This window comes from Arvicanthis niloticus, chromosome 23 (genome assembly GCF_011762505.2).
Source record: "Arvicanthis niloticus isolate mArvNil1 chromosome 23, mArvNil1.pat.X, whole genome shotgun sequence".
Taxonomy (NCBI): domain Eukaryota; kingdom Metazoa; phylum Chordata; class Mammalia; order Rodentia; family Muridae; genus Arvicanthis; species Arvicanthis niloticus.
In genome coordinates this window covers 16,984,105-16,998,104 of record NC_133430.1, presented here as the reverse complement: position 1 = coordinate 16,998,104, position 14,000 = coordinate 16,984,105, and the positions used below count along the sequence as shown (strand labels likewise).

The following is a 14,000-nucleotide window of genomic DNA, read 5'->3' as shown; positions in this document are numbered from 1 at the left end:
CCAGGCAGCCAGCTATCTGTTACTTTTATGGTTTTGGAAACTGCTTCCCTGCACTTCCTGTATGTAGAAGGAGATATTTAAATCAGCGGCATTCAATCTGGCTTTTCTCAATCAGCCGCCATGTTCCCAACTGGACAGTGATTTGTCTGTAGAGGAAAAGAGACAATTCTTGCCTAGTGGCTGTCTCACTATAACTGGAGTAACTCCAAAGATGCTCAATTTCTTCTTAGAATCCAAGACAGGGAAACTGTCAGGAGCAGACAGGTCTTTAATCAAAATGAACATTAATACAGAAATGTTTGTAACATCAATTCTGTGGACTTTTGATGTTTTGAAAACCAACTATCCATGTAAAGCAATCTGGATTAATGTTGTCCATTAACTACTCTCAGCTATTTCTAATTAAAATATAAAAAACACCCTAACAATAAATTCAGAGCCATGAATTTGCTATAGGCCCTTAACTCACAGGCTAATCATCTCAGATCAGTTAAAAAGAATTAAAAGACTGGGTCTAAGCATTGTACCCACCAATTTTGTTAATAGGAGAAGATATACCAATAAAACCCTTGAATTTAAAATCGAAATAAGTTTTGTACCATTTAAGAAATTATAACTTCGCTGGGCGATGGTGGCGTACACCTTTAATCCCAGCACTTCGGAGGCGGAGGCAGGCAGATTTCTGAGTTCAAGGCCAGCCTGGTCTACAGAGTGAGTTCCAAGACAGCCAGAGCTACACAGAGAAACCCTGTCTCGAAAAAACAAACAAACAAAAAAGAAATTATAACTTCAGCTTAATAACAATTAAACAGATTTCTACCAATAGGTTATGGCTATGCAATTAATCCTAGCTATTCCTCCCTGTTCCAACAAAACCACTACTTTTTTCTAGAAAGACAGCCCAATATTAACCACCTCAGCCCCCAAGCCCAGGGAATAGGGGTTCTGACTCTTCATTAACCAAATTCTTCAAGCTGAATTTGAGTGTTGAGATATTAAAAGAGGGGCAGGGGTAAGGGTAAATTGATAAGCCTCTGACGATGTGTCTTTACTGCATCCAACTGAAATTCTAGGACATTGGAGGTTTGAGCAGGTCTGCTCAGCTTCCTTGATGACTAGATACACCAATGTTATGTATTCTGCAACATACAAGTTTTGAAACAAATTTTAGTATCAAGATAATTTTTTGTTTGAATTCTGGAATCTAGTCTTCTGGTGCCTGCCTCTGTCATGTCTAATCCATATAAATCTGGGAGGTAGAAATATCTTAATCATCTATTCTGAGAACACACAGACAAAACCTTTTTCCCAAAACACATGTCTTTGAGCCAATAACCAGAAAATACCTCAATCATCTCTTATGAAAACACACAGTCAAAACCTTTCCCCAAAACAGAATCTCCTTGAGCCAGTAACCAGAAAAACCTTTTTCTTGACCTCTTTCCCGGAGGAAAAATATAACCACAAAACTGAAAATCACACTCATCTTGAAAATAAAATCAATTTAATAGCTAAAATACTGTATATGCCTATTCTTAGGCCTTTTCTATTTTTCTAAGCAGGAAATGAACTCAGAATCCCTGTGGGGCCCACATTAGATAGAACCCGAGTCTCCTGTGAGGCAATATAACTTTATGTCATCTGAATACACCCGATTTACACTGTCTTTCTGTTCGGCTCTCTGCCTAGAACAGTTTTTTATTTATACCATTTATCTGTTTGGCCTTGTACTCTAGAGCAGCTTCCACTTATACACTGTACTCGTTACTCTAGAGCCAGTGACAGTTATTCCTAAATTCCAAACCACGGGTAATAATCCCCACATGATTTGGACAAATCTGTTTATAAATTCTTTCCTAAAAGCAAATAATCCCTATATTTTAACTTTATATTTAAATCAGTAACTGCTCCACAAGGGAGGCTTATTTATTTAGCTCTCTTGGCTAAAATGTATACCCGTCTGTCTGTGGTTCTGTGCCTAGAGCCACAAACAATTTTCCTCTACCTATCTTTGTTCCGAGCCTCAGGCGAGATTCCCCAAGTGAATCAGACAAAACTGTTTCTAAATCTATCTTAAAAACAAACACTCTCAATTTTAATTCACAGATACTGTACTCTCTAGAGTCAGCTACTTTCTTCTTTTCCTGACCAAAAAAGCAACCTGCATTTCCCCACAGCAGGGGAACTCAGCTGCAGTTTTTTTGTTCAGGGTTCCTGCACTAGGAGTCACATGACTCCTATCAGCGCTAACCACTCACTCACTTTCTTCTTTAAAAATAAAAATACAACTTTTACTCTCAGGTGAATAGACTTAAATTTCTAGTGAACGCGTGCCTCACATTGGGCATCACTTGTAGAAAGAGATATTTAAATCGGCGGCATTCAGTCTGGCTTTTCTTAATCAGCTACCCTGTGCCCAACTAGCCTAGGTCTGTGGCCAGGAGCGGCTGTACCACCACTGCTCAGCCTCGGCCACCCACTGAGGTGGTCAGAGACTCCAGCTCTGTCACCCATGAGACGCCAGTGTGGGAGATGTCTCTGCCAATCTTCCACATGTAAAGGCTTTATATATTTGGTAATGCTCAATAACAAGATGCCCACACAATTTGAGGTGTAACCCAATACCCAACCTAGATATATCAACTACCTTTGACTGTTAGAGACACGTGCATGGTCACTGCCATTTTTCCTCTCCCTAGTCTTTCTCCCCAGCTCCTCCTCTTTTTTCTCCTCTTCCTCTCATTACTCCTTCCACTTTAGCTCCTCCTACACTTGTATATTCAGGTAATATTTATTCCTTTTCACGTCTCTGATGCAGTTGAAGACTAGATAGTTTCAGTATGTATATCAAGCTCAAATTGTTTAGGATTTAATAAAATGTTTTTAGGCCTACACATGTCATGATGATAGAAATTAATTTAGGTATAGAACTTTTCATACATCAAGATATGATAAATAATAGAATACGTTCTTTAAGGTTGCCAAATACATAAAGGTAAATCACATTATTTTAAGAGAAAGAGCCATTTATTGGATAAAAATGGGGAGATGTAGGCATATTATTAGGCCCTGTTTATAGAGTATCCTTGTATTGTTCAACTTCTTTGGTTACAATCTGGACATGGCATTGTAATGCTTATTCTAAGTATCTCCTGATTTAACACATGATGAACATTGCTAGCCATTTATTTCCTTATTTGTCAATAAAAGCTGAAAACTCAATGATGGAACAGGGGAAAAAGTAGGGCTGAACTTCCTCCCAGCCAGGGGAGTGGGTGAGTGAGAGGAAGTGGAGGTTCATCCATGAGGAGAGGGTCCAGGAGAAATCATAAGAAAACTGGTGGAACAGACAAAACCAGAAAGTGCAAGTATCTTGGGGATTTTGGCCGGGAGTCTGGCTGTTCCTCAGAAAATTGGACATAGGCTAGATGCCCCAGTGTATGGGGAGTTCGAGGGTGGGGAGGTGGGAGTAGGTGGATGGGTGGGGGAGAACCCTCATAAAAGCAGGGGAGGGAGGATAGAATAGGGGGTTTCAAGGAGTGGAACTGAGAAAGGGGATAACATTTGAAATGTAAATAAAAAATTCAATAAAAAATTTAAAAATTTTCAAAAAAAAAAAAAAGGAAATTGAAAAACAAATCAAAACAACAAGGGTTTCCTTGTCTGAACCCCAACTGGAAAGTTGAAACCTTCCCCTAACAAACTTTCTCATCTTATTATAATTAACATTCAACAAAAATCATTTTACTTGTCTACCATTTCTTTCTTATGATTGATTCTTAGTGCCTTTATATGGATGTTACTTGCCATTATCAGTTTTCTGTTCAGGTTTCTTTTGCCCTGTTGCAGCAAAATGTGGAACAATCACAAAAAAATAAACATATGCACCATTCTAAGTGTGGTGAAGACCTAAGAAGCTTCTGGGTGCTTTAAGAAGACACTTCATAGCCAAGAACACCATCATGCCTGTGCATTTCTTTCTTAGTTACTGTTGACAATGTAAATTGCAATTTCTTGACTTTAGTCTTCACCCTCTTATATGTGTCCAAAATTTTTCTTAATTGGCCTCACATCCACAAATGATCAAAACTTACAAAGTTTAAAGTAAGTTTCTTTCTGTTTAACATATAACTCTCTATATGACCCACTTGATGTTTTCATTTATATATTTATATAGGGTGACTATATCAGAGGAAAACTGTGGTATAATGAAAGATGTTTTGCAAACAGAGAAAGTTTTGAAGGTAAATTTTAAGACAAATAGATTTTTATCACTATAGATTACTTATATAGATCAAATAAAATGCATTAAATACAAAATTGAAAAAAGTATGAAGATAACCATAGGTATGAATTAATGGACTAAAAATGAGAAAGCCAGGTTTACTAGTGGTGTATACCTGTCATTTCTCTAACACTCAGTTGGGGAAACAGGGACACTGCAGACATGAGGCTACCCTGGGCCACATGCTGAGAGACCTTTTCTAGAAATGAATGAGAGTGGCACTGCTGCCCAATTGCAACAGAGCTGTGTCCAAAGATACATTAATAGATTGCACAAACTACCATTTTATCTTATGTAGGCAGCTTTGTTAACACTAATAGTTTCATATTAAGAGGTATAGATGTTGTTCATAATTCTTGCACCTTTGTATTTTACAGTTGATTATGTGATTATCACTTTCAACAGAAACAGGACCCTCAGTGAGGTATGATATACAAAATATTCAAAGGTAGGAAATTTTGTTAAGCATGATTTCAAGAACTGTTCTTGATATGCAATTTGGTACTTGAACACACAGCAATATTGAACCAGTCCCAGTGGTGTCTCCTTGTATACTTAATAGCAGATACCTACTTTTGTTAAAGCTAAATAAATGTATGTAGTGGCTCTTGACAAATACTCCATGCCAGAGAAGAGTTTCTTCTCAGCATTTCTAAAAATAAAATCCACCCAGAAGAAAGGAATAGATATTAAAGAATTTAATCTATGATTTCTGAGCCACGTGTAGAATTATACACATGTCATTGTAGCAATCAGTTGGTGGAGGCACACAAACCTGTGCTACATAGATCTAGAACAGCCTAGGTCACATAGTAAGAACCAGTCTGTGTATGTGCATGGGCATGTGCATGCGCGTGGGCATGGTAGTGTGTGTACCCATGCATGCATGCATGCATAAGAAAAGGGGAGAAGAACACAATGATCCATTAGCTTGTTTTCTACAGTAAGTAGTTGGAATTTATGTTTCAGAAACAATTTTCTCTCTCTCTATTTTGTAGTCCAGTTCTTGCTTTTTCAGTAAAGAACCATTTCTTCAGTGGTTACCTTGCTTATATTCTACTTCTAAAAATGAAGGATCCACTCCACATGTGATAACATTTCTTATTGACCAAGAAACTGAAAGTGGAATTTATCTCTTACATATGCAAGTAAGTCTTATAGCTCAGAGGGGTTTTGTCTGTCACCAAGCACTACAAACCAGTCTTAGCAGACCTCATTTCCAGTTTGTCATGATCTCTGGCATAGAAATTGATGAAATCATTTGTGGAATAGTTTGCTCCTGCACATTTCTTTTTATTTGTCATTCAAGTGTATAAAATGAAAGGCACAATGCTACTTGTTTTCTGATTGTTCATTTCTCACTCTTCAGGGAAAAACAAGCTGAATATTTTCCACATAAATTTAAAGTTCCCTGAAAGGGTTAGTTAAATGGACAAAGAAGGGGAACCCGTTGCCACAGATGTATATTTTTGTTGCTTAAGTCCTTAACCATGAGTATTAATTAGAATTATTCTCAAAACCATTAGAAAACCCAAAGGTTCTCCAAGTAGCTGTTCGGCACTAACTCCTAAGTGGGATGTATACATCACCCCTCTAAACCCCAATGTAACATTAAAATAAGCTGCTTTTTCAATTGAAATTTTTAAGGCAGAGTCTTACTATGTAATACTATGTATCATTGAGCTCACAGGATATGCCTGCCTGTGAACCTGAGTGCTGTAATTAGAGGCATTTACCACCATGCCTGCCTATGCTGAACTGAACGTATTTTAGATGAAACTGATGCTTTTCTGAAAAAAAAAAAAAAGACAACAAAACTTTTTAGTAGATAAATAGGTTTCAGAAGAACAATAAGAGAGGAGAAAGTGGTAGCATAAGCCTGTATATGTATCACTCTCAGACTCATACTACTTCCCTGGAAAATGATTTAGGGTAGATATTACTTACTGTCTTTTTTTCTGAGAATAGGTCTGCTGTGAGATGAAATGTGGTGGTTGTCAGGAGCCATAATGGGACAAGCTAATAACTAGCAGGAGATCATCCTGAAATGGTCTGCTTCAGATTATTATATAATCTGTGACAGGTGCATCTTATCAAGCAACACTGTAAGGGATTCATTTTAGGAAAGATTCCTGCTATTAATATTACTTTTCCTGTTATTATTAAACATGTATAACAATCACTAAGTTATAGCACACCCCTTTGGAGCAGATCCCTGCAGATTCATGGAGATCTACTATCTAGTAGCGATGCTATATAGACAAATAGATGACTTCTTAAGACTTAGTGATGACCCTAAAAGAATTCCTAAAGTTATATCAATCATTATTAAGCTGTTTTATAGTGTGACTGCTATTAGGTCCTTTTCTGATAGTCAAAACTGCAATGAGAACTCTACCAGTCTCCCAAGTGTCATCAGTTAATTGCTCTTAGATAGTAACCAGACTTCCTCTACTCAGAGCACATTCCAAGAGGTTGTAAAACAATTAACCAAATGTCATTAAAGGAAACTAATGATTTATTATAGGTGCTAGGACAGAAGATAAAATATTGCCTGAGTTTATCTATACAAAACTTCACTAATAACTTAGTTATGGTTTTAAAGCTTCAGTGAACCTGTGGAGCTAGACAGGTAATAGATGTTTACCCAGATTTTTTTGTGTGAACTTGTGATGAACTTTGTAACATATGATCATGTATTCTGAAAGATATATAAGAACTTAGGACAAAGAGATGAGACAGATAGAAATTTTTCCCTTTCCCCAGATAGAATAGAATTTTTCCCTTTCTCCTCTTAGGATCTTTCTGCTTTTCCTCTTAAATACCTTTCATAGGAAACATTTTACAACTTAGTAATAAACTGTATAATCACTTAAGTGTTCTTTTTTCTTCCTGCAACTTCAGACTAACAGAGGAAAGTTAGAGCCCAGCAATTCCTGCTGAGATAGAACAAAGGTTGCTTTGCTTAATCCTCCCCTGTTAGGCTACAGGTGTTAATCACCCAAGACAGCAGATTTTACACTCAGAGAAAACAGGAAAGTTTTTAGGACTTTTTAGAAGTTATCATCAGCATTCCAGTACAGTTTGAAAGCTAGAAAGCCCTGAGACTCTCAGATTTTAAAGCCATCACCAGAGTCCTACTCTGTGCCACCACCACTACCCTTTCCAGGCTGGGAGGCTCCTGGCAGGTAGTATCCTTTAATACAATTTGCTGCTTTTAGTTTAGAACAGATTCCTTAGTTTCCAATGCTACATTTCAGCATCAATAAAACTGATAGCTGGGCTAGTGGGGTAGAGTTATCAGTGATTTCTAATTTAATTTTGAAATCTTTCCTCCGATTATAGTATGCCCTTGTCTCAATTAAAACCGAAATAATGGAAAAGTCTAGAAATTATTAATGTGGACAAAGGATAAAAGGACAAATCTTAAGTCTTCCTTTGCTTTATCTAGGATACCAAACAGACCTTTGTCACTGTATCTATGCTCAAGGATGGGAAACCAAGTCCTAGACCCAAATTTCCTAGTTACCAATTTCCTTCCACATTCATTCATCCAGTTGGAATGGTGTTTCATCCCCGAAGCCACTTTCTGTATGTTTATGGCAATCAGGTAAGCAGACATAAAATTTCTTTCTTTCTTTCTTTCTTCTTTCTTTCTTTCTTTCTTTCTTTCTTTCTTTTTTGGAATAAGAGTGATAGTCCAACTTTGGTAGACTGCATGACTATGTACATGAAGAACTGAAGTACTCTGATGATCTAGGGGGTAGAAGTAGAAGGGGAGGTAATAAATGCTTATCAGCTGTTTATTGTATGTTAAGCTTAGTAGTCTGGAGTTGGTTGTAACCTTTCAATTTGTTCACTGGCTGATAAAAATGAGACATGGGGCACCAAGGTTCTTAATATACTGGGAATAACTCATTTCTTTATAACATTGAAAGACAGATTTTGCCATTAATCCATTGAAAGTAGGGTTTTTACCTGGTGTTTCTGCAATTAGGTTTTGCCTTCTCTTTACCTGGATTTCTCAAAGCATCCTCTTCTGGCTCTGTTGATATCTGAGCTCTTTTTGGTAATGTTCTCTATTCTTGGGTTTCCAGTCAGAGAGTTCTATTATCAGTAACCTGAAAGCTTTGTGAAGCTTTGCCAAATACCTATGGTTATCACACAAGTTAAAAGTAAGGTCACAAAACATGAAACCTGAAGGCATTCAGAACTAAGAGGTGCTGTGGTATCTTCCAGGGAAAGCACTCAGTTTACTTTCACAGTGAGATTTCCTCCTGGGAAATGAAAAATTTTAATGGCTGCTGTTTAGTCAAGAAAGGGAACAGAGTTTCTCTGTGAGCGTCTAAGATCACGACGCAGGTTACAGCTTTACTTTAAAGACATGAGCTCCTCAGTCATTAGCTTCAGAGTAACATTTCTATTTGGATAGAAAGTGGTTAAAGATTTCAGAGATTGGCAGTTGAACCCTAGAATTTCTGCTCACTTAATGACTCTCTCAGAACATCATTGTTTATGAGTAACAACTCCTTGGAGCAGACACAGATGTAGAAAGACATTGAGTACCACCCTTAAGCTGTTGAAAACAATCAGGGAAGTGAAACATGACGGCTCATCCAGACTGCAGTCCCAGCGGTCTGAAGGCTGAGCTGGGTGAACTGCTGTGAGTACAAAGCCAGTTTTGGCTCTAGTATGAGATTCCGTCTCAACAAAAACAACCTGGGCAACTGACAAGGCCAACCAAAGCTGTTTAGGTTGATTTTAGCATTGTGTCTTATTGTTAATTCATTCAGTCTTTCTCACTTGACACAACATAGGGTTTTTGAAACATTTAATTTATAGCAATTTATTCTCTCAGTATACCTCCGTATGTCAAACAACAACAACATAACAAATGACAGGCACCTGCCCCCCAGGCCCCCCCCCAAAACAAAAATAAAACAGGTTCAATGTAGTGTAGAACCAGAGAAGTCTATAAGAATATTCCTGGATTCTAACCTTTATATAAAGCTATATTATCGGTATTAGGGCTTCTTGAAACTACCTTATTTTGGTTTTTATATTAACAATTTACAACCTCTAATTTCTCCTCTAGCCATTGAATTTTTTCCCAATCATTCTGCTGTTTCTAGATTACTCTGTACATTTTGTAGACAAGCATCTTATATTCCTTAGCATGCTTTCTTCTCAACATAAATTGCATGCTATATTCTCTGTATCACACAAACTGTACTCAAATTCTAAGACTTCATCTAACAGTTTCCTGTCAAATTTTGCCAATGTGACTGCTTCATTATCTTCAGTTCTGGAATTCTCGGTATTATGGATTGAAAATGATTTTTAAAAGCGATTACTATACTAAGATTTGATGGCTTAAAAGCATATAAGTCAGGAATATTACCACAAGACCCCATGGTTCAAGCTTTTCATGAGTGTATTTTGTTTCTCTTTGAGACAGAGTCTTACACTCTGGTCCAGCCTGTCCTGGACCTCACTATGTAGCTCAATCTAGTCTTGAACCTGCCTGCCACTATTGCACATAGTTTTATGCTACTGCCTTTGCTCCAGGAACAGCTGTGCTACCAGCCCCCATCTGGCTTCCTTTTTATCCTCGACAATAGACATGACACAGTTTGTCTCTTTACAACTTGCCTTCTTGGCACAATTCCTGGGTGCTGATATCCCCCACCTGGAGAAGCATGCCCTTACCAATTTATTATCTCCACCTCTCCACGTGCCTTAAACATCAGTGACTAGTCCCACCTAGCCCCTGTCAAACATCCCTGGCCACCTGCCTACTAGTGACCACAGACCTCAGCTCCCCTCGAGATCTCACATACTAGCTGTGTTCTTTTCCCTCCAAAGCATGACAGAAACTTCTCTCTCCTTCTTTGGGTGTGCCTATCCTCCTGAGACCTAGAATTCCTGCCTGTACCTCCTGCCCAGCAATTAGCCCCTGGCCTTCTTTACTGACAAATCCGGAACCAACTGGGGAACAGGACCTCAGCATCAGAACCTTGCCCTTCATGCCTTAGCCTCCCAAGTGCTAGTATTATAGAACTATAACACTAGTCCCAGCTTGGAGAGACAAAATGCAATATAGACCCCACAATGTTTAAGGAATACAATGGAGGGGAGAATTAAAAATAACAATAATGAAAGATTTTATACAAAGTACTTTCAAAAGGAAAACCTAATACCAAGAGAAATGAAACAAAGAGGCACATTTAAATGAAAATAGAAACAAATAAACATGTGAAGAGATGCTACAATTCCTAAGTTCCAAGAAAATACAAATCGGAAATGCAGTATGTGGTGCTGGGAAGGTGGCTCAGCTGGTAAAATCACTTGCTCTGAAAACATGAGGCCCTGAGTTCAAATCTCCTAAACCAGTATAAAAGGCTGAGCGTGACTCTGCAAATCTATAAACCCCAACATTAGGAAGCAGAGACAGGCAGATCCCGCAAGCTCACTGGCCAGCCAGTATGGCCAAAAAAATAAACTTCTTGTTCAAGAAAAGACTCTATTTCAATAAGGCAGAGAGCACCCAATGTCTCATCCTGTAGTCTTTCTACACATTCACCCATACATGTGCATGCAAGACACACACACACACACACACACACACACACACACACACACACACACTGAGAGAGAAGCAGAATGTAATAAGATACCACACTCAACCACTTATTTGAACTAATTACCTTTGACAATACAAACCCTGGAAAGGTAAATCAAATGGGTGAGTGGGAAAGTAGTTGATGTGTACCTGGGTTCGTGATAGACATAGAGATATGAGGAAATCGTACTGCATATATTTTCCTTAGTATGGAGATCAGGCTAATATGTAATTTAAGGATTAGAGGCAGTTCTTAGTAAGGTGTTATCTTTTTATTCCTTTAGATATGGCTTTCAATGGATGGTGGCAATTCTTTTGAAATGCTGTGTAACTTGTTCTCACACTATATAAAAAAGACTTCTCACAGCTCTTATACTTTAGATATTATTTATATTGGAGAAGATGGAACTATTTACATGACAAAGGCAGGTGAGGAATTTTTTTTTTGTTTGGTGTTGTTTGTTCGCTTTACATGTGGGTCAGAAAGGTAAGCTGTCTGAAAAACATGTTGTCTTAATCGACTGACAATAAGGTCTCAAACAGTGGGTAATGGATTGGTTGGATTTACAGAGACAAATCATATGAACAGCCATGCCAAAGAGGAACCCTGCATTAGCATGCTATGTACCCAGTACTGTTACCCTCTCCCAAACTAAATAATAATAGATGCCACAGTGAACATACAATTGTGTCTCACATGTCATAGACAGCATATCATTCAATACGTACAACCACAATGACAAAAGGTGATTTTTCTTTGATTTTGCTGTTAAAGTAGATACAGCGTAAGTCACAGAAACGTTAGAGGTGATATCATATTAAAGATAGTTTGGTCTCCATATTGTTACAGGTTTTTTGATCACAAACCTATTGGTCTGTTGCACAATGAAAGAAAAGCTAGTAGTGACTGACCCAAACCGACTATCATCTGCTCCTTTCCAATATATTTGAAGACGGTTAGCCAGACTCAGTACCTGAATCATGAAAGGCATGGTCCTGGTATTTCTGCATCCCTATAATCTGCATTTTATTTTGCCATTCTATCATTGAGTTTTTAAAACCTTCTTGTAGTGAATTAGTGTTTCCATTTTGTTAACAATTATTAATTAAAATATGATTACGTGATTTTCCCTTTCCTTCCCTCCAACTCCTCCCATATATGTCCTCCCTCTTTCTTTCAAACTCACGTCTGCCTCCATATGTTACTTAGCTCCTTTCTCTTATAGCTTTTAATATTCTTTCTTTATTCTCTGCACTTAGTGTTTTAATTATTATGTGGTGGGGGGATTTCCTTTTCTGGTCCAATCTATTTAGTGGTCTGTAAAATTCTTGTATGTTTATGGTGATCTCTTTCTTTACATTAGAGAAGTTTTCTTCTATGATTTTGTTGAAGATTTTCTCGCCCTGATCTGCTAGTGGTATAGGTGGAGATGCAGACCAATGGGGCGATCTGTACCGCCTTCTTAAGTAGCCTCTCTTTCCAGTGCTGTTCTTGAATTTGGCATGTCCTATTTCTGACTTATTCTGTGAAATCCTTCTCTCGTTCTTCACTTTATCAACTTCCAATTAGAAGTCTTTGTTAGTGATTAAAGATGTATGCACAGGGTGTGTCTGTATTCCAGCCAGAGGGATTAAAGTTGTGTGGAGTGTCTGCATTCCAGCCAGAAGGACACAAATTTTCAGAAGGACTTTGGCCATGATCCCTTGCCAGAACAATCATGTAGGCAGATTAAAACTCCATTACACAAGTGTAGGAACACTAGGCTATAATGTTTGTGAAATTTTTGGACTTACACAAACCATCAAATTGAAAGTGAGTTTCTTGTGCCTAGTATTCAGGACTTTGTTAAAGAGTCTATGGATCTTGGGGCATTATCAGCCAAGGTGATAATTTTTCATTTAAAAAAAAAAGCACACACCCACACCCACACAAACACACACACCCACACCACACACTTTTGTAAAAGATAATAATATGATTCCTTATGACTTTTTCAGACATCAGTACTGTTATTGTACTTCTGTCCTTTCGTATTGGCTTTTATCTCTCATCTTAAATAATGTACTTTGTTTTTTTTCCCCTTCAAATCACTTCTACCTTGGGATTCCTCAGTCTATTTCTTTTCTCTATGTTCTCGTTTTACTTTCCTGGTTCCTGCAAGAAACAGGTAATTATTTCAGGTAGTCTACTGATATCTGAAGTTGGAGTTAGGAATCAGAGATGAGAAATAACATGCAGCTGTCTTTATGAGTCTGAGTTACCTCTCACACAATATGATCTTTTTGACTTCCAACCAGTTACCTGAAATTTTTACTTTATTTTCTTTACATCTAAGTGATATTCCATAGTGTTTATTACCACATTTTTATTATCAGTTTGTCAATTGAATGACATCTGGGTTGTTTCCATGTCTTAGCTATTATGGATAGAGTAGCAATGAATATGGACAAACAAGTATCTATGGAAAAGAAAATAAAGACTGCCACTGGCCATTCTGACTGCTGTAAGAGGAAATCTCAAAGTAGTTTTAATTTGCATTTCATTGATGACTAAGGCTGTTGAACATTTTAAAATGACTTCTCAGCCATTTGTATTTTATCTTTCAGAATCACAAACTAGTTTTGGTTTGCATTTCTGATGGCTAACGATGTCAAGCTTTTGTTTCTGTTTCATCTTTTGACAACCCTGTTTAGTTATATACACCCTTTTAAGTTGGTGTACTGGCTGGTTTTGTGTCAACTTAACACAAGCTGGAGTTATCAAAGAAAAAGGAGCCTCCTTTGAGGAAATGCCTCTGTGAGATCCAGCTGTAAGGCATTTTCTCAATTAGTGATCAAGAGGGAAGGGTCCCTTGTGGATAGTACCTTCCCTGGGCTGATAGTTTTGGGTTCTATAAGAAAGCAAGCTAAGAAAGCCAGTAAGAAACATCCCCCCATGTCCTCTGCATCAGCTCCTGTATCCTGATCTGCTTGAGTTCCAGTCCTGATTTTCTTTGGTGATGAACAGCAGTGTGGAAGTGTAAGCTGAATAAACCCTAACCTCCCTAACATGCCTCTTGGCCATAATATTTTGTGCATGACTAGAAACCCTGA

General features: G+C 37.9%; 1 protein-coding gene across 3 annotated transcripts in view; it reads left to right on the top strand.

Moving 5' to 3' along the window:
- Catsperb (catsper channel auxiliary subunit beta) overlaps nt 1–14,000 on the top strand; it is a 143,110-nt gene that overhangs the window by 73,249 nt on the left and 55,861 nt on the right. For all 3 annotated transcript variants that reach the window (XR_013106641.1, XM_076921394.1, XM_076921395.1), the window contains 5 exons: nt 4,178–4,244; nt 4,663–4,709; nt 5,284–5,433; nt 7,737–7,895; nt 11,192–11,336. Coding sequence is in view for 2 of the 3 variants with exons in the window: in XM_076921394.1 (XP_076777509.1) it covers nt 4,178–4,244; nt 4,663–4,709; nt 5,284–5,433; nt 7,737–7,895; nt 11,192–11,336 (568 nt within the window). In the remaining variant the exon portion in view is untranslated. The remainder of the gene's footprint in view (nt 1–4,177; nt 4,245–4,662; nt 4,710–5,283; nt 5,434–7,736; nt 7,896–11,191; nt 11,337–14,000) is intronic.